General features: G+C 42.7%; 1 protein-coding gene across 2 annotated transcripts in view; it reads right to left on the reverse strand.

The window, feature by feature from the left end:
- Window positions 1–25,213, reverse strand: part of ADAMTSL1 (ADAMTS like 1) — a gene marked incomplete at its 5' end in the record, with an annotated part of 379,578 nt that overhangs the window by 95,150 nt on the left and 259,215 nt on the right. For both annotated transcript variants that reach the window (XM_080921555.1, XM_080921554.1), the window contains 2 exons: window positions 4,190–4,369; window positions 18,118–18,328. In XM_080921555.1, the coding sequence (XP_080777681.1) occupies window positions 4,190–4,369; window positions 18,118–18,328 (391 nt within the window). The remainder of the gene's footprint in view (window positions 1–4,189; window positions 4,370–18,117; window positions 18,329–25,213) is intronic.

Consider the following 25,213-nt stretch of genomic DNA (forward strand, 5'->3'; position numbering starts at 1 on the left):
ATTCTGTATTGTAAGGGTTTCTATGAGCATCTAACCCATTCTTATACACAGTTTAGGTTTTAGAGTTGCAGAAATACTCTGTTTACATCTACTCACAGTTGTTCAATAGTTGGAGAGCCACTGAAGCTCTCTGAACTGTTTTTATTTTTATGTTTATCTCACAAGTCTGTGAGTTAAATGAGAGACTACAAGAAAAGCAAGTGCCTACCCAATAATGCTATGCCGCCCATTCGCTGCTGTGGATGGTCTTTGTATGGGGGTGGAAAAGCTAGCCTTCAGCACCAGCCCTTCAAACGAGGAGGCAAAAGGCAAATGCGCTGCTACAAGGAAGTAAGACTTTAGGTAAATGTGAATCAAAACCACAATGAGATATCACTTCACAAACACTGGGATGACCACGTCAGAAAGAAAAACAATAGTAAGTGTTGGTGAGGCTGTGGGAGATAAAAGATACCCCCATACATTGTTGGTGCGAATGTTAAATGACATATACTCTGGGCAAAAGAGTTTATTAGTAATTAAAAAATTACTATAGGACACAGTGATTCTACTTACAGTCATCTACTTCAGAGAAGTGGACATACACATCTATACAAAAACTTAGGCACAAATGTTCACAACTGCTACAGCTGCACTGGCATTATTACAACATCCAACTACTTTTAATAACCGAGAAGTAGAAACAACTCATTGCCCATTAATACTTAAATGGGTCAACAATGTATAGAAGTTATATTAATGGAATATTATCCAGCCAAATAAAGCACAGTCCTTATATATGCTATAGCATAGGCAAAACAAAAATATTAAGCTGAGTTTTATAATAGGTTAATTATATGTCAGTAAAGTTGTTTATAGGAGAAACAGTAGTTTAGGAATTTAGTAAAAGTCTAACAGTAGAAGGTGGGCTTTGCGGTCCTATAAAATGAATGGTCGTAGTTATTCAGAGCTGACGGTGTACTAGGGGTTTCCTGACCTATGCCTTGAAAATGGTGAGGGTCTGGGTGGGGCAAGCACAACAGGGTTGAGCATGGCAAGCAGAGAAATTCCTGAAATAAAACAGAATTCAGTGCAAGTCTGTTGTGGGCTTGGGGCCATACCGATGCAGCTTTCCTGACGGCACTCGCCTCAGGAGTGTGAGAGGGACTTGGGGCCTGACTTTGGGAACCTTTTACTTTCAGACAGGTTGGAACCGGTCCACAGAGCGCTGGGAAGCCCTGAAAGAGGGAGTGACATGATGGAAGAGGTGTTTGAGAAGGTGAGTCTGGCAACACCGTGCGCAGTGGAGGGGAGTGGAGGGAGACGGAACGTAATGGAGGGGCTGCTACAGCCTCTGCTTGAGATGATGAAGCCCTGAACCTGGGTCATGGCAGCATGCCAGTGGGAAAGATGACAGTAAAAACAGCTGAAAGCTATCTCATACTTTGAAGTTTTATATGTGAGTACATTGAAATGACACTGGCCGGTGGGGCAGACTGTGACAGCTGCCACCGCAATAGAAATTCAAGATGCCCAGGACCAGTACAGGTTGAGAACAAACCTGTGCTTGTGTTGCCTGATGGTTATGAACTCCAGATTCTATTTGACACCTGTTTGACTATAAATGACAATACCAGATCCAAAACTCCAAGGGGCAAGGCGTCGGACAGCTTTAAAACATGGCTGTTGTAGGTTGGTCAAGTAGAAAAACAGACCACTAGCCAGACTGCAGGCCAAGGTCAGTACCACTTTGGTAGTGTCGTTTCCCCTCCGGCATCAAGCTTCATAATATCTGAAGTAGGGAAGCTAAGCTGAAGTCAAGTCTCTCAAGCCATGCCTGGTAACCATGGTAAGGGGGTGATGTAGGGGCTGCTTCTCAGTGATGGAAACTCCTACCACTGGAGACTAGTCACCTGTCTCCTGCTTTAACCACATAGTTCTCATTTTGCTTTAAATTTTAAATGTGTGTGTGTGTGTGCGTGTGCGCATACACACACACACACACACACACACACACACACACACACACACACGCACACATACTCTCATTTATTCACTGCCTGTGCAGAAGCAGAAGATAACAATGCAGTGTTATATTACTCTCCACATAACTCTCTTGAAACAGTCTTTCTCTCTCACTGACCCTAAAAGCTAGGCTAGTAGCAGTAAGCACCAGATGTGCTCCTGTGATTTGGGAGATTGTGTCTCACAATTTGCAGCCTCTCCTCAATGTCCAAAATTTCTATTCATGAACCCTGATAGCTCAGAACTTTAGATAAGGTCTATCCCTTCCTACTTTACAAAATGTGACCTTTTATTTTCCCGAGGAGAAGAGCAAAGGATAGGGAGACCTAGATTATGGCCCTGAGCCCAGCCACTGCTGGCAGTAATATTTATCTAGCTCCTTCTTTCTCCTGATAATGAGCCCAGAAGGTAGAGAACCACCATCACAACGAGGGCTCAGGTAAACCAGACTTTATACATCTCATTCGATCAAGACTCCACCTACATGGTAGACTCTGCCATCTTCAGTTTGAAAATGGTCAGACTAAGGGTTAGGAAGATTAAGCAATGAGCTTCATGCTGTACAGTTGCTAAGAGAGAGTCAGGGTTTGGAGCCAGGTTTGCTTGTTTTTGTGTCTGAATTCTTAACTCTACAAGGTCCTCTTTGCTTTATGTGATCCAGCTCAATGCGCTCCTTCCTTTGGTGCTTAAGCCACAAGGAGCCTTCTTTCAAATCACATTTTATGATTCTTTGTTCTCTATCCTCCAAGGGCCACAAATGCCAGGGGGTGGAGGAGGTGGCAATTATTAGACATATATAGTCCTTCCTCCACCCATCCATGATAGCTCATCACCCAATAGATACTTTGCCGGGATATTGTCTTTACCACAGGCACTTGGCACATACACCAGGGCTCTTTTCTGTATAGACATTTCTCAATATGATTTTTTTTATGCATAATGACTCCCAAATCAACAGTCCTCTAGAAAAGCCACAAACCAACATGTCTGTGCCCACACACATTAAAAAGGACATATTCTGCCTTTCCATTCTTGTATTCTGCTGAAATACAGGCAGTTTCTAAAATACAAATAACCATTCTCCTTTCTGTTCTGAAACATCTTGGGTGAGACACAGCCAGAGGTGATTTTACAAATAGACTATGATGGTAATTTAGGCTCTTTCACAACGCCAGTGCCCTAAGTAGGCATTATCAGATAGACTCTGAACAGGCCAGTAATGTACAAAGCAAGAATTCCATGCTGAGAGGTCAGCCGTCTTTATTTCCTCAGGCTTGCTGGTCTGGAAGAAAGTATCCCTGTGACACACATTTAAACCAAAAGCAACTCCAAACTGTGAGTTGCATACACTAAAAAGCCAAGGCAAGAAAGATGCATAAATCTTTCTGCCAGTCACTGAGTTTGCTTGTACAGCAATGATTTTTCGACTTCTCTGTGGAAGACATACAGGCCTTTGGAGCTGGGTACTTAGAGGCAACTCAAAGACATTCTAGGGGCTAAATCTTTGAATCCCGCTTTAATGGATTCCTGCCAGGGTGGGAACAAGAATGATTTGGAGAAGCAGGTTATTTGGAGGTTACGTTTGGGATCCTTAACTCCAGGCACCATCTGGAGCTGTGAACACTGATCCGCCACTTCCCCAAGTGCACAGCAATGGGAAAAATCAAGTTCTCTTGCTGGGATGTTGTTCAAGTTTTAGAGTCAGGAAACTAACAGTAAAGAGGCAGGGTTTCCTTGGCTTTCTTTTTGTAATAAATCACATCCTTTATTGTCCAGAAACTTGGAAGAGAAGAACCAAGGAGGCCTTGCCCTTCCTGAGCAGAGACTGGAAAGATCTGGGAGTAGGACTGGGAGCATGACTGTCGGGAGGAGGGGCTAAGTGCAGAAAGAGGTGAAGAACCCCATGTTTTAGGTTTGTCCAAGGGAGATCCCATTTGTAATCGTAGGTTTCCATTTTCAACAGTTGAAACAGATTTTCAACTGTGAGGCAAGGGCTGGCTGCATAGGCCAGGTCCCCATAATAAAATAAGTCCATGGCCCAGTTATTATGCATCCTGCCATATAGGCTGATGGCATTACAGAATGCCATTCCACAGTTAGGAGAGCTCTTTGGTCTCTTTTCTATGTGTATGGGGTGACTTCTCTTCTCCCCTATGAGTCCTCTCATCCTGAGAAGCACACCTACCTCTGACCAGTCTGAGAGAAGCCACTCACTGGGACAGTCATCTTTCTTGCACGCTTGCTGGGAGCTTGGTCTGGAGGCTGAACAGAAGGTCTCCGGAAGCTCCAGGAAGCTGCCATCAGCCATACGCTGCTTGCAAAGAACATCACGCTTCTGAATCCCCCCTCCACAGCTTCTGGAACACTGGGAAGCAAAGCAAAGAGGGTGAGCACAGGCAACGACGTCAGTTACTACCTTATTCTTGGTTTAGTAAAGAGTAGGGAGGGGTTTTTGTCTTTTAGTTTTGACAAACCAGCAGTCAGGCCAAAGGGTTTGCTTCTTGTCTTTGCAGTGAATTTTGTAACTCCCCATTTATAGTCTCAGGTATCTAACTTGAGCATTCAGGAATCCAGGAGCCCTGGAATCTTAGCAATTTGCCCCTGAACTGTGATTTGTAGCCACTAAAGAAAACTGGTTTAAAAGGTTAGTGTAATAAAGTGTTCAGCATATTTATGATCCAATGAAAATAATCTTGCAGCTTCCAGCAGGAGGAAGAGGGGCCTCCTGCCATCAGAATCACCCAGAAAAATTAATTTGCAGCGAGAAAGGACTGTCCTCTCCCCCACCGTGGAAGCACTGACTTAACCACACCAGGCAATAGGGGATTTAGGAGCCAGGTTTCTAAAGAACTCATCTGGACTGGTGATTTCTAAGGGCACTGGGAGCCAGAGGCGCTGAAATCTGGTATGCAAGAAAAATAGCCCCATGTCCGTGGTTTTGCAGAGGGACAGCAGTAAAACACTTTGTTTACATGGAACTTAATAGTTATAATCTGGCTGTTAGAGGCAGGAACGAGGCCTCCTGGGGCACAGGCTCTTGGCTTTTTCCAAGTATTTGTCCCTTCCCTTTTAAGGGCCCTCAGCTTTTAGCATGGTACATGGTCTTTCTGTATAGCCTATATTTGGCAAGCTCCTTTGAAGGCAAGTACAGCCACTGGACTAAATGGTGGCCAACGGGATATAAACAGATGGATGAATGGAATGTCAAAGACCTCATCTAAAGAGAGACTGAAACCCCCTCTTTGCTGGCAGGAATTGGTGTGGTGTGCCTACAATATGCAAATGGTGTACATGTGATACAAGAGAGAGAGAGAGAGAGAGAGAGAGAGAGAGAGAGAGAGAGAGAGAGAGAGAGAGAGAGAGGTTTTATTGTTGACTGAGAAGCCCTGCCGCCCTCTTCTGCAAAATACCCTTCTAGTCTTTGAAGCCACTATAATCTTGAGATTACTGTAACTCTAGTCTGATATAACCCTAGTTCATATGTGCTAAACCATGGCTTAGGTAAATTGGTGCAGCTCATCTCAGACATTTCAGGAAGCTTTCTGGTTTCTTGGGAATAGTCTCTAGTTACTCACTTGCTGCCATTGGTTTGTTTATTGAGGCATTAAGTCTAGGTCTAAAGGTCTGGGAGTTTGCATTGAAGGAAAGTAGCTCCAACAGTACAGAAGTCACCCTCCTCAGTTGTCTTACTAGGTACCTGTAGGATATTAGGGCTGAGATAAACCCCCACTCTCACCTTAATTAGCTGCTTAAGTAACCAGGACTCTAGGACTCTAGTTATTGGTCAGAGAAATCAGACCTGAGTCCTGCCAGGAAAGCCATTAATGGATGATTATCTAAACCTCGTTCCAGAGGCCCCAAGTCTTATAAGATTACTATCTAGTGAGAGGTAATAAATTAATTCATTCTGTTGCCCTCTCTTATAAGAATCAAGTCAAGAGATTGGAGAGATTGCTCAGGACGTAAGAACACTAGCTGCTCTCACAGAGGACCTAGGCTTTGATTCCCAGTGCCTACATGGAAGCTCACAACCATCTGTGAGTCCAGTCCTAGGATGTGAGGTTCTTTTTTGGTCTCCTTGGCCATTGCAGGCAGATAGGATACAGACAAACATGTAGGTAAAACACCTGTATAATAAAAAAAATAAAGAAAAGACAGACAGACAGACAGACAGACACAGACACTCACACACACACCCAGAGAGAGAGAGAGAGAGAGAGAGAGAGAGAGAGAGAGAGAGAGAGAGAGAGAGAGAGAGAGAGAGAACCAAGAGAACTACGTCAGTCCAATGGGCTTGTAAGTCATGGGACAGTAAAACAAACTTCAGGAAACCTGTCAGTTTTAGAAACTTGTAGAGATCAGAAGGAAACTGTATAGAACCAACTTCCCAACTTTTTCCTTCTACCCTTAAGTGGCTTCTTAAAATCAAACTCAGGTCAGCAAGTTGTTTTACAGGCTGAGCCACATTTCTAGGTTTCAGAAAGTTTAAAAATATAAAATTTGCCCAGAAACGTAAGTTAATACAGTGATTTCTGGCTATTGTCACTCTGACACAGTGAGAGTGTTTTTCTTTGCATTGGTTTTCTTTGCAATTCCTTTGGTCATTGCTCACTTGTAAGAGCCAAAGTCAGCCTGTAAGCTGTGACCTATAAGCACCAAGGGAAAGTTAACTTCCTGGAATGCTGGGAGTTGTAGTTCTTGAAAAAAAAAATAATAAAGCCACATGGGAAATATGGTGGCCTTATGATTTTGCCCTTAGAAAGACCCTCACTGGGATTCTAGAGAATAAATAGACCTTGCCAGAGTCTGTCTGTGTCTCCTTGTGTCCATCTGTCCTTTTGCCTGTTATCTATCTACCTAGCTGTCTAGTGATTTAGTAGTACTCATGCTTGTTAAAGGATATGCTTTGTCATACAGTCACATCCCCAGACCCAAACAGCAATTTTAAATAGCTCTTATTCTTTCACAGATTCCAATCTATCAACCTGTTAAATATATGGACGAAGAGATTTTACTTTTATTATTGTTCATACTAAGTGTATGGGATTTGTACTTAAAGTATTCTCCAGTATTTTGGTTACATCTTTAATAAGAGATCTTAGGATTGAAGGAGTTCATCTCTAGTGTGTTTTATTTCATTTATTTTCCCCACACAGACAAAAAAAAAAAAAAAAAAAAAAAACCTCAGGATTCATTTGTTTCTTCATAATCACTGGTTGGAGTATGAGCTGAAAAACACAGTGCTGTTTCTCATTGGATTCTAGTGGTATGTGATGTCTTTAAATATTTGTATCATTGAGTGCAGTGAGAGATGTAGAAGTCTAGTTCATAAGACCATATCCCCACAAACCTCAAAAAGAAGTCAAAACACATTTCTTTGGCATTAAAATTAGGTCAAGATACCCAAGGTTTCCTGAATTCCCCAGGCATGAAGATGTATGGATATATGTCAGATAGTATATGGAGAGTCCCAGAGGTCATCTGTTGACTGAAAATATAGTAATTTTCCTATTGATATTGATACTTATATGATTACAGAGCACTTCAATGATTAATAGCTACATTTTCCTTCATTCAAATACTTTTTGAGGCACATGGAATCCTGTTTTTTTTGGATACATGCTCCAAAATTCAGCAAGTAGCTGAGTATAAACAGTTTTTTGAAGTGTTCAATTAGAGTTCCTTACTCAAGGTGAAAAATGAAGTAAGAGGAAAATGTAGGTTGGTTTTCTCTTTCCTTCAAACTTAGTTAGTAGATGGCGAAGATAATTCGTCTTACTCCAAGGGTCTTGTAGTGTAACCACTCTCTTAAAATAAGGAGTAGACTGTCAAGTTCCAGATAGGATCTGGCTCAAGGGCAGTTCTCAGATAAGTTATTCAGAACCTTATGAAGAAGTTTGTAACAGCACAAAGACAAAAACAGTTTTAAGGAGGAATTTTAGGATCATCTGGGTGCTTTATCTATACCTAAAGCTTCAGGGAGATTCTGAACACCCACAAGATAAAAACCAGACTCCAGAAAGTGCCTTTCTGGGTCTTTGCGCACTAGACTATGGCGATCTTACTGTCTTACTCTTTGAGGCTCTACCATGTGCTAGGGCACTAGTTACAATAGGCAATTCATTCCTCTCTGGGCACACAGACACCTTTTCTGCTCAAGCTTTAGATCGTGTTGTTCACGATGCCTTTCAGCTTCTTGCTCACCCAGAAACTTCTAAGGTATCCTAGAAAGCCCAGCCCGCAGGCCGATCCTCCTCAAACCCTCCTCTATCTGCTGTGCCTCTTGGTGAGGATCCCTTCCACCACACCCTAATTTAGGATGGGTATCTTATCTCTTCTAAGTGAACTCATAGCTCACATTTCTCATAGCTCATAGTTTCAGGAATCTGTTTCTTCTGCTTTCCTGTGCACATCTAGGATTAGAAATCTATGTCCTCCCCAGTGCACAGCATAGTATCTGGCAAAGAACATGCAGTTCATAAATGCTTCCTGAATTGATGGCTGGACGAATGAAAAGACTCTAAATGCAGATGTTTCAAAGATGTAAAGCAAACATCCAGCTGTCACACAGCCTCCTTTTATCAGACTGTTTGATCACTACAGGAAGCTGTGTCCCCAACCAGCAATGAGATTGGCTCTTTTGGGTATTCTGACATTCCAGGCATGATCAGATCAGTCCTCTTTCTCTCTCTCTCTCTCTCTCTCTCTCTCTCTCTCTCTCTCTCTCTCTCTCTCTCTCTCTCTCCATATATATAATATATATTCATCTATCTTTTACTTATTATTTATGCCCAGAACCTGTTCCCAAAGCTCATATCATATGTGCTTAGTACATTTCTCCAGTATGTTTACAGAGATTAAAAACTGTCTTTATAGATTTCTAGAAATCATAGGAGATGAAATTTTCCATCAGGAAAGACTTCAAAGTCTGTGGTAATTTTGTGACCATGTTGAAATGATTCAGTGAGGCTTCAGTTCTTTAAGTGAGAGTTAGCATGAAGAAAGAAATTGCATACAGAGGAAAGAGAGCAAAAGAAATGTAATAAAATTAAATGAAAAAATATTTGTCTCCATGAATCATCATTTAAGGTCACATTCTGGTATGAAAAGGTAAATCTCTGGTAAGGGGTATTTTAAAATATATGCAATAAAGACAAATAATAAAGATACCATTTATGCTGTATATATTAGCTGCTCTACATGATTCATGGCAAGGTTGTGGCTTCATTATTTTTATAAGACATTTAAGAAATATACAATAAAGAGACCACTTAAAAGTTATATTTTTTATGTAGAAATAAACTCATGTGACCTGTATTTTCAAAGATTTCTCCATGATTAGCATGTCAATAAATTCTGCCTGCACTGATTTTTAAAAATGTTTCATTTGGTAGTATAATTTGGAGTTGAGTTCATTTCCTTGGTGCTTCAAGCATATCCCTGCCTTTAATACAAAATGACATTTATTTTCTGTTTCTAGGATCAAATTTCCAGGTTTAGCTGGCACGAGCTGCTTACTATGCTTATAACTCATTTCCCCCTTTCTTTACTCAGTCATACTTTTACCAAACATTTTGGTACCCACTGGGCACTCTGTTAGATGCTGGGGATTTTAGACAAATGTAAGTGGTTATTATATTATGGGGATCTGTCATCTAGTGAAGGAGAAAACTACTGAAGAACACAACCAGACACACCAGACTCGGGCATCGGATCCCATTACAGATGGTTGTGAGCCACCATGTGGTTGCTGGAAATTGAACTCAGGACCTTTGGAAGAGCAGTCAGTGTTCTTAACCTCTGAGCCATCTCTCCAGCCCAGATAACCAGTTTTACAAAAAGAGATTACATTAAAGAGTGCAACAACGTAATTATGGATAGGTGGGGTACAGAGCTGCAAAAGAGGCAACACAAATATTTAGCTAGAAAATCAAGAATGAAGACAGCATCTAATCAGGCAGGCTTATACTCACATCATATGTGACTATGGCAAGAAGTACTTACTGGCAGGGGTCAGATAGTGATGTGCCCTCAGGACTATGCTAGAGTCATATAGATACAGCTGAGCATGCTTGTAGCTAACCATCAGTCTGAACTCAGGGACCCCACTAACCTTGCTAAAGAAAGGACCTAAGGAGCTGAAAGGAGTTGCAACCTCATGAGAAGAACAACATTATCAACAAAACAAACCCTCTAAAACTCCCATGGACTAAAACACCAAACTTTGTGCACACTTTGAGAGACCTATTGATCCAGATGCATATGTAGCTGAAGACAGCAGTGTCTGGCATCATTATGAGAAGAGACTTTTGTTCCAGGGAGGGCATGTTTTCCCAATGTAGGGGAATGAATGACAAGGCAATGGGGTGGAGAGGGTGATCAGAAGGGAGTGCACCTTTGTGAAGGCAACTGGAGGGGGAGGGGGGATGGGAGCGGAGCGGGGTGGTAAAGGGATAACATCTCAAATGTAAATTCAAAGTATCTAATAAAAAATTAAAAAAGAAAGAGCAATTGGTATTTGATATGTAACAATTTCCTCAGAGATAAAACTGTCCAATTTGTGTGTGTGTGTATGTCTGTGTGTGATCTTGATAAGGCAAAAGAAGTCAAAAGAGAGCTAAAACAGTTGGATGTTCTACGGGGTGGATATGGGATAGGTGTGGGATGGGGTGAAATATACTGTCCTGTAGTAAAGCCATTAAGCTTAGGAAATGAACAACTCAAAGACCCCAGGAAGTCCCCCAGATTGACCAGATTGATTAGAACCTTCTCCTTCCTCCAAGCATAGATTGCTGAGAGATATTCTCAGATAAGTTGAGCTTCTTGGAAGCAGAGACCAGCCCAGCAGCCTAGAGAAAGTTCAGACCCACTGAGCCATTGGAAGGGATATTTTCCCACCCAATGGCTGTGCAGTGTGCACATAGATTTGTAGCTTTGGTGAGCTGTCACCCTTGCTGGGGTGGACTTTGGTGATGTAGCTGTCTTTGAATCATTTCTGCTTCTGTAAGTAACCTTTCACCCACTTGCCTATAAATCTCAAACCAAACTCATTGTTTCAGCCATTTGGACTTCAGTGGTATTAGTATGTTGGTCTACTGTTGGTTAAGTAGATTATTCTACCTGGTGTAAGTAGAGTTTTGTTCATATCTCCCCAGGGAATGTCTGTGCCATAGCAGTATTCCATGGAGGAAAGACTTTCTTGATTAAATTTGTGTGTGTAGCATTGCGTGCCGTACCCCTATTTGATGGGTCTCAGAATATGTCATCTTTAAGGTCTAATACAGGGTTTGTGTTAGGAAGGCATTGATACCAGATTGGACAGTACCGAGTGAGGGTTATGGAGACAATTCTGTGGTTGATAGTTAAAATAGTTGCGTTACTGATTGTGAGAACTTGGATCAAGGCTCAGGGAGAAATCCAAGAGAGGAAAGAATGAAGCCGGGTTGCAGGAAACAGAATTAAGCCAGACATGAGTGTTTACTGTGAAGGACACATGAGGCTGGGAACAGCTTCAGATTCCAGAGAGGGAATGGCCAGAGAGTGGTGATGGCGGGGATCTATGAAGGAAGGCTGGGTGTGCTGGGAGGAGTGGCCAGGGATATATGTGGCGTAATGTAAATCTTTGAGGCGACTTAGTAATGTAAGCGACTAGGAAATACAAGTATAATCAAGGTCAAAATTTGAGGTTAGGACTTGGAGAAATAAAGGGAAACTAGGACTCCAAATTTGCTGAGAAACACTGTTAAAGTGAGGGCATCATTTGGCAAAGCAGCATCGCATCGGTCACTGTGGCTTAAACCTTCCCAACCAGTAGAGCACAGGGTTATGCAGGGAGCCTTCTGGGTTACATAGATGGTTACAATGTGACTCACAGGCCCAATGGGATTCAGAGTGATTAAGCCAAAGAGTTTTCTGCTTGTAAATAAAAACAAAACTATTCCACATGTGAAATCTGACTTTTGATATCCTTGCTATTGTGTTTATTGCTGTTTCTAAAGATAGGATCGAATATTCATGTCAAAATTCTATTGAAAATGAATTAAACATTCTAACAGTTTTAAGGCATAAATATGACCCCTAACCTACACAGATTTATATTTGAATCACAGAAACATAACATTACTGATGACGACTCGATAGCCCTCTAGTTGAGACCAAAAGAGGTGTGTGTGTGTGTGTGTGTGTGTGTGTGTGTGCACATGCATATGTGTAAACCTAGAAAATACAATTTTTACTTTCTGAAGCATGGTTATTATTTAGATTTTTCTTTTTCATTAATATCATCGGGAGAGATTTTTCTCTCATAGATGGCATTTTATACAGCTAAACTATGTGCATTTTTGAATTGTGACCCTGATTTAAGAAAAGGCTTATGAGGAAAAAAGAGCTAATCACAGTTTTAAGCCAGGGGTGGAGGATGTATAGGGCTTGTGGTGACTGCTCCTGTCTTCTCAGCACAGATGTGTGCAATATGTATGTGCACTTGGGTGGATGCAATCCTGAACATAAAACATTTGCAGCTCAGTGGAATCTAAATTATGCCCCAGGGCAGGCTGATTCATTTCCGTTTAACCCTTCAGCGTATTTCTCCTTTTCTCCTTGTTCTCTTTAAAATGTGATGATTAGAATCAAATCAAATGAAAGCATGCAGATCCATGTGTGTGTGTGGGTGGGGGGGGGGTAGAGGGTAAGTTATCAGTCAAAAGTCCTGGTGCTACTGGAGATTAAGTGCTCAGCCTGCTGACTTTTGAGCAGGACGTAGTTGGCCGAACAATGACCAGGAAGGTTTCTATGTCTTGGTCTCTAGAACTGGTAGACACAATTCTTAGAATAGTCAAAGGGACTTTGCTAATTCCGTAATAGTCCTATATAATCAGATAGGTTGATATAGTCACCATGGTCCTCATAAGAGTGGTGCAGGAGGGTCAGAGTCTGAACAGATATAAGAAAAGGATCAATGTCTGGAGGGATTCACTCTGAAGGAAGAGGAAAGAGGAGAACATAGAAGATGGAAAAGAAAAAGGCATATACCCTGTCTTAGAGACCTCACTGTTGCTCCCCCAGAAAGAAAGCATGCCTGCTGACAAATTTAGAACCATTTTATTCCATTTCCAACTTGGGATAAGCAGTGCATTTGTGTTGCTTTGAGACATCGATTAAAGAAAGCCCCAAACATGGCAACGGATGCTGGGACTTATGTAAACTGCAGATTCAAAGATGTCTTCTCAAATTTCCTCACAATTTAACCCTGCAGAGTAAATAGTAAAGGTATCTTAGAGAAGGTGCATTGAAAAGTAGATGGAAGAATGGGGTTTGAAGCATATCAGATGCCATTCATTCCCCAGCTGCAGATGGGACAATTTCAGCCCCCCCCCTCCAGCCTAAGGTTGCCGAGAAGACTAAGAGAGAGCACTACACAGGAGAATGGGTAACCCTGAATAAAGCTGGGGTGCATGGCAACCCTTCAGTGCTCCCAGTGCCTCATCTGGAAAGGGTAGTAACATCACACAGTAGAGTGAGGGCTGTGTGAGCAAGCATATATCAGGTGCTTAGAGCTGTGCCAGAGCTATGGGGATGCTATGGTGCTCGTTGGGAAGAGAGATTTAAGTGGCAGAGAGCAGGAATGCGAGAGGGGAGAGGGGTGAAAACTGAAGTCCATTATATAAATTTAGGAAACAGTCAGATGATAATAAAAAACGTTGAAGAGAAGAAGCCCCTGGAATAGTACAATGTTCAGTAAAGGAAGCTAGCAGCCTTGGCATGTGCCCCTCCTCACCATCCTCTCTGCTTCATCATGGCATGGGTCCTTCTGAGACTGGGTCTTGGCCTTCATTAACCTTAGCATCTAATCCAGGAGTCACAGGCTATGCCTGAGCAGATAAGGATGCGGCTATTTGGTGAATACCCATAGGTTAGTGTGAGAGATATGTCTGGTAGAGGGGCAGTTTCCTGCTAGGTTCTGACAGGGGAGGGAACACATGCGTAGCAGGAATCAGTGCAGGGAGGAGAGGAAGCAGCGCAGGCAGGGATGTACAGAGAGTAACTGTGACTAGAGGTGGGGCATGGGCAGATGTGCGGGGCCATGAGGGTCTGACAGGATCATGCGTTATTGGCTCGTTATCTGGCTACGAAGAGTTCCTGGACATCGTCCTCGTAAAAGATGATTATGATCAAAGTGTTTTTTGGCTAATGTGGTACATGCCAGGGTCCCTTAGTCATGCTGCTGTAACTGTCTAGTGTGAGCTCATCTCTTGGGAGGTTTATAATACCTGTTTGCAGACAATCCTAAAGATGAAGATGAGAATTTAATAACTAATATATATATTATATATAATATGAATTAGCAAAGTTTTCAAGTTAACTTGATAAAAAAAACTATCAAACAAGGTTTTATTTTTGAGACCAAAGATTAAAATGTAAGAAGCACACACTAATAGAAGGGTCTCTGACAACCAAATCTAGAATTAGATTTCTGCTTTTGAATACAACAGAATTGTAACAGAGATGGCGAGAATCCCTGCCTGTTCTGGGCCAGATCTACAGAATGTATAAATACTGGCTACGAGCTGGTTTTAGACAAACGTTCTGCAGAGAACACAGGATTTTGTGTCCCATCAGGCAGATGGTGACTGTTATACCATGTCACTTTTCTAGAGAAAGAAACATACATAGGAGGTCGGGGGTGACCTTGGGACCAAGCAGAAAAGGAGGAAGAGTTTTGCCACTCAGATGGGCTGTCCATTAGGTTGCCTCTCAGTTTTAAAGGAAGGATTTGAAACCCCCATCTCTTGTTCTGTCATCAAAACAAAACAAACAAAAAAACCCAAAACAATAATGCTGCAGGCTGGGTGCTAAACGGAGCCCCTGGCAGGTTACAGCTGACCTGTATGAATCATGTCTACATGGCAGGTTCTTTGTCCCTACCAAGACTGCTGAGGAATCACAGGGCTAATCAGGCAAGGGATTATCAGAAGCTGGTAGCCCGCCTATCCTTATAGGCCTTTATCTCAGGGACACCTAAAGTTACCTTTTAATTAACTTCAAATACAATAAAAACAACAGCCATATTTCTTCTAAGAAGTGGCAATAGCTCATTGTATCCAAAAGCTCACCTAAAGAAGATTTTAGGAAGCAATAGGAGAAAATATTTCTGCTACGACTAATGAGATTTCAAAAGTGACAAACTATATGGATACTCTCTGTAGGGTGTCCTCCCTGGTGTCTTTCAAATTCTTCATTTCTTATTGTCTTAAAATACTCTTGATAACTATTATGATTGTTACATAAGGACATAAATCGAAACCACTAACCAACTGGATGAACTTTAAAAAGGTAATTGGTATTAGCTTCCCAATGTGAGAAACAGGCAGAATCTGCCTCATTCCTAATTGTCTTGCTTGTGGAAGAAAAAAGAACAGGCTTTCAAAATAAACTCATGTCCTCTTAGGTCAAGGCAGACAGAATCTGCTGTGCCAATATGGATGCTGTGGTATGAGGCTGACAATGGCAGCTGCTGACCACAGAGCCACAAGTATGTGATGTACACTAAGGATCAGAAAACACACTAGGCCAAGACCATGGGTGACTATTAGTCAACCAGTAGCATGGGTGACTACTGAGAGGACGGCCGTGTTCCCCTGAAAGCCGCTACAGTGCTGACCTTATGGTTCATAACTGTGCACAAATACATCAGTGAGAGGAAGAGCCTCCCATGGCCTGTGGGGAGGCACTCTGTGTACAACCATCCATTTTGTCACAGAATAAACGCTATTCACCAAGCACTCTTCACATAGTGGCAAAATACAAGTGACGCATAATCCAGAGACTGAGTAGTCAAACAGTGGAGGCAAAATAAACTTTCTCTCCTGGCATGAGCCAGCTTAAAGCCATTTTCTTCAGTTTAAAGATCTCAATGAAAGTATAACAGAAGCCAGGAGCCCCGGGCTCTTGGGCAGGAGCAAAGTTCCATCTAGGCCACAGACCTATTTTTACAGATCAAGGGTGCTCACACGGTGCTTGCTCAGATAATCGTGGACTTTTCAGTCACAAAACATGGGTGAAGGCCACTCACCCCTTAGCTTCAATTTGCATAGTATACCATTTTAACCTAGGTTGTTGTGAGAATCAATTTCAAATGTATGAAGAATGATGGGCATTTCTTAGTAAATCACTGGCTCATAGCTGTTCAAAATACATTTCACCCACTTGACTTCAAAGCACCAGCACAAAATAGCATGGGACTAATGGGCCCAGCACAATACACACAAGATTTTAAAGGAAATTCATGCACAAGGTCTCTTTTTAGTTTATATATATATATATATGTATATATATATATATATGTATATATATATGTTATATATATATGAGGTCCTTCAGTATCTGAAAGGGACTGGTTCTAGGATATTCCTTGGGTATGATGCTGAGACCCCAAATCTATGGATGCTCTAGCCTGAATATAAAATGACTTAATATTTTGGAAATTTCCACACCCCTCTTGGGTAGCTTAGATTATCTTTACATTATAATACCAAGTAAAACACACATATCACATATTCATTAGGAAAAACTTAAAATGTCTGTGTGTGTTCAGTATAGGTGTAGACACCACACGCCTAAGCAAAGGTCTAAGCTGGTTAAATCTGTGGCCATGAAAACTGCAGATCCCAAGTGTTGGCCACACTGTAGCATTTTGCTCAGTACTGTTTGATGCTTACTAAATTACCCTCTGTGCTACCCAGGGAGAAGGAAAGAACATTGAAGACTTCCAGCTGCTTGGGACCAGCAGACCATCTCTTAGCTTTAAGGAAGGGGTATACAGGCAGCTGTCCTCTCTGCTCAGCTGGATGACTATAAAATTTCTCACCCTAACTGGGACGGTTCTCGAGTTTCTGATGGGCTCACACTGGGTGTACATCTCTTCTAAATTGCAGACTTAATTTTGTGGTGGTTGTTGTCACTTTAAAGCCATGTCCCATGCCCTAATGAGGAACAAACTGCAGAATAAGATGTCCCCCAGTCAGCCAACTTAAAAAGTTTTGTGTTCTTTAGAGGGATGCCAAAACGCCATTCATTTTGGGGCATAATAACTTTAATAATATATTATGATAGAGTGGTTGTATTTTTATTACTGGTTTGGTGTGCGTGTGTGTGTGTGTGTGTGTGTGTGTGTGTGTCTGTGTGTCTGTGTGTGTATGTGTGCGCAGGATCCGGAAACTTTGTAAAAGGGCTGATAGTAAATACTTTAGGTTTTGTGAGCCATATGGTCTTTTTCACAGACATATATTCTGTCCTTGTAGAAAAATCAGTGACAAACAATATGTAAAAAATGACAGGTGAGTCTGTGTCTCAATAAAACTTTATAACCACAATTCTGTCCTCATAGAACAAAATAAATAATATGTAAAAAAGATAGACAGGTTTGTGTTCCAATAAAACTTCATTTACAAAAAAGGAAGGAGGTTGAATTTAGCTGGTGGGCTGCAGTTTGCCATCTCTTGCTTCAAAATTATGGTATTCAGACTTTTAGAATTCATAAAATCAGGGGAAAGTTTTAAAATCTAAAATTGGCTCAGGAATTTAAACTTGGATTAACTAAGTAAAGGTATCCTGACAATATGCATAGGAAAATGACATTGGGAGGGGGACATATTGAGGGACCATGAGGAAATTGTGGAGGAAAAATAGAGGGTACATATGATCATATTTATTGTACACATGTGTGAAATTCTCAAAATGCAGTAAAAATCTAAAAAAAAATCAACTACTAGAATTGCAAATATAAGCAAATAGAAATCAGAACAACTTTATCTTCATGGGAAAGCTACCACAGTGGCTTGAATTGAAAATATTTTCTTGCTTGGTTGACAATTTGCAATGTACATGCTCAGGTTAACAGATGGACAGTGTCAGTGTATGCTTTTGAAGGACACTGGGTTATGTCATGGTGTTTACAGTGAACAGGTCTATGTCTGAGGAAGGGTGGAGAAGAGCTAAGAAGCGAGGGAACAGTAGAACTTGGGTGTTCATTTAAGCTGTCCTGAGAAAGTGTTCCTTTTCCTTGAATCATTGCTACCAAGAGTAACTGTAGTTGGAAGTAACTTCAGGACTCACCAGCTGCCACTGTGCAGGGTACCAGGCTGGGGGGCAATTGAAGCGGTTGCAGGCTTGCACTGTGCTGGGTTTGGGGTGATGACACAGCTCATCAGCCAGGACAGCTACCTCGTTCATCTCTCTGGAGAGTAGGTGGGAGCAGACGACATCTCTGGTCTGCAGGCCAACCCCACAGGTGAGGCTACAGGAGCTCCATTTGCCGATTTCCCACCTGAGAAGAAATAAAACAACAAAGAGCCTAATTGAGTTTTTGTATAAACACTTCCCAGGTGATCAAAACCTGTCACCCGGAGTCAGGGAGGTTCGTCAAGATGATGGGTTAGGGATTGATGGTCTCAAGCTTCAAACCCAACCATCCACTTCATGCTTAGTGTTTATTCAGAATAAAGCAAAGAAATTGATAGCACAGACAGTGCTTATTCACAAAATCACTAGTGAAGTGATTTTTGTAACTGTGTCTACTTTGATAGAACATACCAACCTCATCAAAACAGGTTGGGGGCACGCTAGATGAAGAGTAAGATGTGTACACGCAGGAGTTAGAGATCATATTTTCAACAGTGGCTAGAGGGAGCTTCTCTGCTTATTTCTTTAGCCCCCGTTATATGTGAGATGGCAACATTTGTGCTTCTTACTCCCTTGGCTTCAAAGTGAAAGACCATTGGCTCCAACTTCCTTTAAGCTTCTATCATAGCAGAAAAATGTCTCTGCCTTCTGTATACATATCGTCACTGCCTGGGGCTGGATAATGTAACAGAAGCAGAGGCTGCAAAACAGATCAGCCTTTTTGAAGGGAAGTACGAGGCATGAGTGGCTCATTATCTGGACGTAGAAGTCAAACACATGGACGAGCTGAGTGCATGGATAGCCATTTCCACATGACCATTCCTTGAGAAACACATTTATGGCGAACTAAGGGCCTATAAAAGCAACCGACCCCACGGCATCTCCTTGTCAGCCCGTCCTCTAAGATTCAAACAATAAGGACAAAGTTCAGTTGCCTGGACTCTGACTCAGAAGAGTTCTCTAATGGTCCGCTTTAGGTCTACTGTTCACAGTTTGAGACACAGAGGTTGTATACATGGTTGCCAGCCCTGGGAAGCGCAGTGAGAGATCCTTCAGTAGCCTGGCCTGCCTAGGTTTATTTTTAGTGAACACACAAGAGTGTTTCAAAACTCTATTTAGCTTTAATGATTTTCATCAGATTGTGACACTGAGTAGAAATTTCCATTTTTTTCCTTGCTACTCTAACCTCCCACCATCTACTTCCCCTCCTCCTGTCTACAATGATCAGTAAATACAATCACCTCCTTTGCTATTTCCGTTTACCTCTCCTGGTCCTCTCTTACCATCTTTGTACACACTGAACCCAGGTCGAGAAAAACCTTCTGCCCTTTCTTCCTGTTTCAAAATGCCCTTGATTTCTATTGTGTATGCATTCATGTCTACTCCAGGCATGGCTCATCTTTTCTCTCATCTGGATTACAGCTTCTCTGCCTTTCACCTTACAGGGTCTATCACCTCAGTAGAGCTTGTGTTGGGGTGTGGTTTATACCAGTCACGGAGTCCAGTGGAGCTCCATCTATGCAGTTTGTGCAGATGGAAGGAGTTCACCATTATCAAGGGCATGTGGATCTATGTTGTTTAGTTAGCCATGGGAAAGTGGGTTTCATTGATTTCCCTCATTTTATACTTAAAGAAATTTGAGAACAGAAGTGGCTGAAGTACCCGAGTGCTTATGATTAAGTAGTGAATCCAGGATTCAGACCCACTTGGCTGTATCTGATACCTAAGCCTTTGTACTTCCTTTTCTATGTAATGTTGTCTCCAGGAGATGTCCCAAAATTGCCTATAGCCATTCACAAAAATTTAAATGACTAGAAGAGGCTGGCTGGACACATTTCTTATGAACTTTCATGTGAATGTCTATATTCTGTTATTTATGAATCTCTAGCATAATCAAGTCCAAGCTTTAAAATTTGTAGACTTGAGATATGAACATCCTTTACTACCTTCCAAATTGGATTCTCAAGTAAGGGTTGAAGTTAGAGGCTCTCTTCCCACAAATGGAACAAGATAGAAGTGATATCATGTGACTTTAGGGGCTAGATCATCAGAGACACAGTTTTTACTTCTCTTCTGGCTGATGGCTTACTTGTGCTGAGGAAGAAAGCCATCATGTCATGAGCTCAGTCTTGAGGAAAGATCCTGCAGCTGCAGAACCACAACGTTCTGACGTAACAAGCACACTCAATCGATGACACTGTTCTGTGACAAGCACCTCATAAACACAGCACCCAGACCGAGGCCAGCTTCAGAACTCAGCCTCAGGCAGGATCTGAGCCATAGCCACCTTTCCAGGATGCTTTCAAATTCCTTACTCAAGTAGGCAACCAGAGACCAAATATTTAGTCTTGGAAGCTTCTCGGTTGGGGGTACATTTGTTAAGCATCAAAAGATAATTATATACAAGTGCATCCATCCCTCTCCAATGTAACCTATTCATTCAGAGGATACGAAAAAGAACAGTCATAGAAGTGCCATGCATAATAGCCCAGGCTGGACGCTTCCACTGTTGAGTAAATAAAAACATATGATATAGTCATAAAACGTTGACAATGAACTCTGGCAACCAGCAACAACTTTGTCATGTCTCACAAATACAAAAGTAAGTGACCGAGGCTAAAACACAAAGCTTCCTGCTGTTTTGTTTACGGGTCAGGAAGGTAGTTATCCATGGTGGGTAGAAGGCAGAAGTGTGTGTGGGTCTTCTGAACTGTGGGTGTATCCATCTTGGTGCTGGACCTGGCTCCACCCTCTGAACAGGTCCACTGGGGCAAGCTTGGGATTTGTGTGTGTCTTCCTGTGTGTGTCCAGAAAGGCTGTTTCTCCCTTCTCATCGTCAAGGGAAATGTGTAAGTATGGGCATGAAGCAAACGCCGCTCCCTACGGTCTCATAAAACAGTTGCCTCTGTGGTCAGTGCTGTCCCAAGGTTAAAGCTTGTTAGGACCAGGCTTTGGACCCTCATTCCCTGCTTTTGCTTCACTCCTGGTAGAAACTCAGCAACTAGGTCCTTGAAGCAGAGGCATTTTGGCAGCTCTGAGGCCAGTTGAGTACTGTCAGGGAAACTTTGCCTACCCTAATAAAGTATATTATACATTCTCCAGGAAGGAGCTCAGCAGAAGCTATCTGTATAGTAAGGACTTGGCTCATTCTGGGTCAGAAATATTTTAATCAACTTTGGTCCAAAAAGGGAGGAAGCAGACACTCTTTTTCTACACAGAGGCTGCAACTGTGGGCTACAGATCTTGGCAGGCTGCTGATAACCCCTGAGCCTTATGCCTTTGACCATTTCCAAGAGAAGGGCTCCTTCAGTGGAAGTCAGATGGGTACAAGATCAGCCACGGCCAACAGTGTGGGGACACTGCTATATCTCCCTGGGGGTGCTGGGTCTAGCCTGGTACTGAGGAGGCCAGAGCTGTGCTCTGGACATAGGAACTTCGTCTACCCTCTTTGTGAATTTGCTCATCTGCTCATCTCCATTTACAATGTCATTTTTTCCACGAAGTAAAATTCTCTATCCATATGGTCTCTTAATGCTTTCTTCTTTGGAGATTCAACATACTTACAATCGTATCACCGCCTCAACTCAACTGTTGTCTTGAATAGAGTGTGTGGCTGTGTCTAACTTGTCTGCTGGTTGTTCTATGAGGGGTTGAAACCTTCCAAAAGGTGTATTGGAGTTATAACCCAAAGTATCACAGAGTATGAGGTTACATGTAAAAAAAAAAAGCTCCTGGCAGATGTAATTACTTGGATAGATCCTACCAGATGCTTTAGTTACTTCTCTTATCGACATCACTAAATACCCAAGAGGAATAGATTAAGGGAAGGGAGGATTATTTTGGCTCATGGTTTCATGGGAGAGAGTTCACTTTGGTTTTTTGTGAGGAAGATATGGTGGAGTTCATGGTGCTGTGAACCTGCAGCTGGGGATGTCTTTCATCTTCGCTGCAGACCAGAGGCAGAGAGCTGAGACCAGAAGTGAGGCTAGACTGGAATTTTCAAGGCACACCTCTAGAGGCCTTATGTCTGAAAAGTTCTACCACCTTCCAAAATAACAACACTCACCTGGGACCTCCTGAGCTTGTAGGGAGAGTCTCACAATTAAATCATGGGCACAGCAGTTTCCTTTCAGGTTCCAACTTTTTTTGGAGGAAAATTTCTTTAAGACATGAGCTAGAAAAGGCATGAGGGTGGGTGATGGGAAGAAAGTGGGAAGCAGGATATTTTAAAACAGGACTTCTGCAGATAGTTGAACCGCTCAGCTCAAACTCCTGCGAGGAAGCTCCTTAGGACAGGAAGTAGGCAACTCAAAACAGCTTCAGAAAGTCCCTGAACCTGACTAGATTCACTATGCCCCTCTCTCCCCAAGCTGTAAGAACTGCCAAAGGTTACTCTCAGGCAAGGTAAGGTACAAAGGAGACTCATAGACAAACCCAGATAGCAGGAAGAGGCAGAGGCCAGCTGAACTGCCTGGAAGAGAGCGTGGCCAAGCTGCGCGGAAGCAGCTCAGACCAATGGGCCACATGAGAAGGCCACTCTCCAACTTGCTGAGCTGTCTGCAGGCTGTGCAGTGGGCTCCAGGTTTCTAGCTTTTGCATGATATCACCCATGCTGGAGTGGGCTTTGGAGATGCAGCTATCTGAGTCATTTCTATTCCTGTAAATAACATGTCATCCATATTTCTATAAGTAACCCAAATAAAACCCATTACCTCACTAATCTGCCCTTAATGGTATCTGTGCTTCTGCCATCAGTCCCTGTTTGGGGCTGAGTAGATGTATGTCTCACAACAAAACCACTGCCCTCACTGGGTTTTTAAAGAGGTGCTAGGCAGGAATGCCTGCTCATCTGTCCTGGTTCCCCTAACCCCACCCACACTAAGAAAGATTCACCTCCTTGCACAGAGAAAACTCCGGATAACGTCATTACTCCTTTTGTCTCCAAGTTTCCGGCAACTGACCCGAGTGTCAGCCCAGGCGCTCAGGATTTGACCATGTATGGGCTCAATCCCAGCTCCTAGATGACGCGTCATCACTCCTTGCCTAAACTCCATAAAAACCTCTTGCTTTACTGATCTCCACCCATGTGATCAGTGAAAGCTGCCTCCCAACAATCCTGCCTTTATCTGCATTTAATCTGGTCGAATCTGGCCTAGATCAGCGTCCCTGGGGGACACATGGAGAGGATTCTGTGTGATGGGAGACGTAGAGGAGGGAACAAAAACAGTTGCAAGAAAACAGTGCTGGAAACTGTCTGCAAACTCCAGGAGCTAGCTTTGTTTACAGTCGGGTTTAGCTTCTACACTGAGGCAATGCATTTCTGCTGCTTTTAGCCTATATATATATATATATATATATATTGTCACCATAGCTGTAGGAAACCAGTCTCCTGTAACCTCGGCACCTAGCATGGTGCCTCGAACAAAGCAGATGTCCACGGTGTATATGGTGACTCCGGTGGATGTGAGTGGTCAGTGGGCCGCCTGCACCTCCAGACCAGTCCCTTGCAGACCATGCCCTTTCAACAGCCTGCTTCCACTGTCTGTGCAAAGTTGATGCCACGTGTGACAAAACAGGCCCCAAATTGTATTGGAGTGTCTTGGCCTACTGGAGTGGGATGTGTGGCCAGACTCTCTTCCTCCTGCAAGATCTCGGAAGTGCTAAGCAATGGATATTTTATCCATTCTAACACAAAACCTCGGAAATTCTGAAACATCTCCCTCTGCACAGACATCCTGGCTAGGAGGGCCTTGGCCTGTATAAGGAGGGTGGTAAGGCAGGTAGCTCTGCTTTCTCTCAGCTTCTAGGCTTTAGGTATTTAGCTCATGATTTGGCCCTTGGCCAACATGTCAGAAAGACTCCATTTTCCCCAGAGTTCTTTTGCTATACTTCTGTCCTTTGAGCCTCTGTCAGGTACATTCCTATCCCCTTTGTCAAACTCTGCTTGCAGAAAAGGCTAGGTAGATGGAAATATTGTAGAAGATTCTCAGCACCCGCCCAGCTCCAGAATAATTGACTCCTGACCAAAGACAGGCAGAGGGCAGAGGGCTGCCCTGAATCTCAGTAGCTGGAGTTGTCTTCCTTCCCTCTGTGTGCCTGTGATGACTTGTCACTGGAATTTCACATTACACAGTAGAGTTGGCTTCCAAATCTCCAGTCTACTATCTTGCTGCTAAGATCTGTTCAGCTCTAAGTCTTGGGATGGGAAAACACTTTTAGCCATAAACCACAAGCAGTCTTGCTGGTCCCTCACGTGATCAGCAATCACAACAGTCACTAACGAATGAATCACCCTATCATAAGCCTCAGCCTGTGCACACATTTTAAGTGCACCACTCCTTTGATCATCTTTACAGCCCTATGAGACAGGCATGGTTATTGTCTATATTAGAGCAGGAGTCCAGGCCTGGAGGAGTTGAGTGAAGGCTTCCACATACATATGTCAATGTCACCTATTTCATATCCAAGGCACTATGACTTGGACTCAGGCCATGAAAAATGGGGCTGCTGTCTATCAGAGGGTAGCACAGTGGATTTGCAGTTCTAGCTCTGCTTTATTCAGACTTCTTTCACTGAGATCCCAGCAGGACCCAAGGGCTGAGCTAATACGCATGCCTATGTATACAACTCTATGAAGAAGATGCTTGAAGTTTCCTCGTTTTATAGAGTGAGCTAAATAAGGCTCTGAGGCACTGAGCAATCTGTCCAAAGTTACCCAGCTACTAAACAATAGAGTCAGGATTCAAACTCAGGCAGCCTGGTTCCAGCATACCTCATTATTAAACCACACTGTCTCTGAAGGCAGGATAAAGAACACAGTAGAACAAAGTGGCTTTGAGTGTCCAGGGCCAGGATCCCTTGTGCTCAAGAGTTTAAGAAAATGAAAAATGTCAGAATGACAGCTCCATTTCTTAGTAATACAAACAAATGCACTGATACCACTCAGGTCTTGCACACACTTGCAGTTGGCATTCCAGTGAAGTGGCCATTGGCAGCTGAGTGGGCAAAGGTAGAGCATGGTCTCCTGGAG

This window comes from Micromys minutus (genome assembly GCF_963924665.1).
Source record: "Micromys minutus genome assembly, chromosome: 9".
Classification (NCBI taxonomy): domain Eukaryota; kingdom Metazoa; phylum Chordata; class Mammalia; order Rodentia; family Muridae; genus Micromys; species Micromys minutus.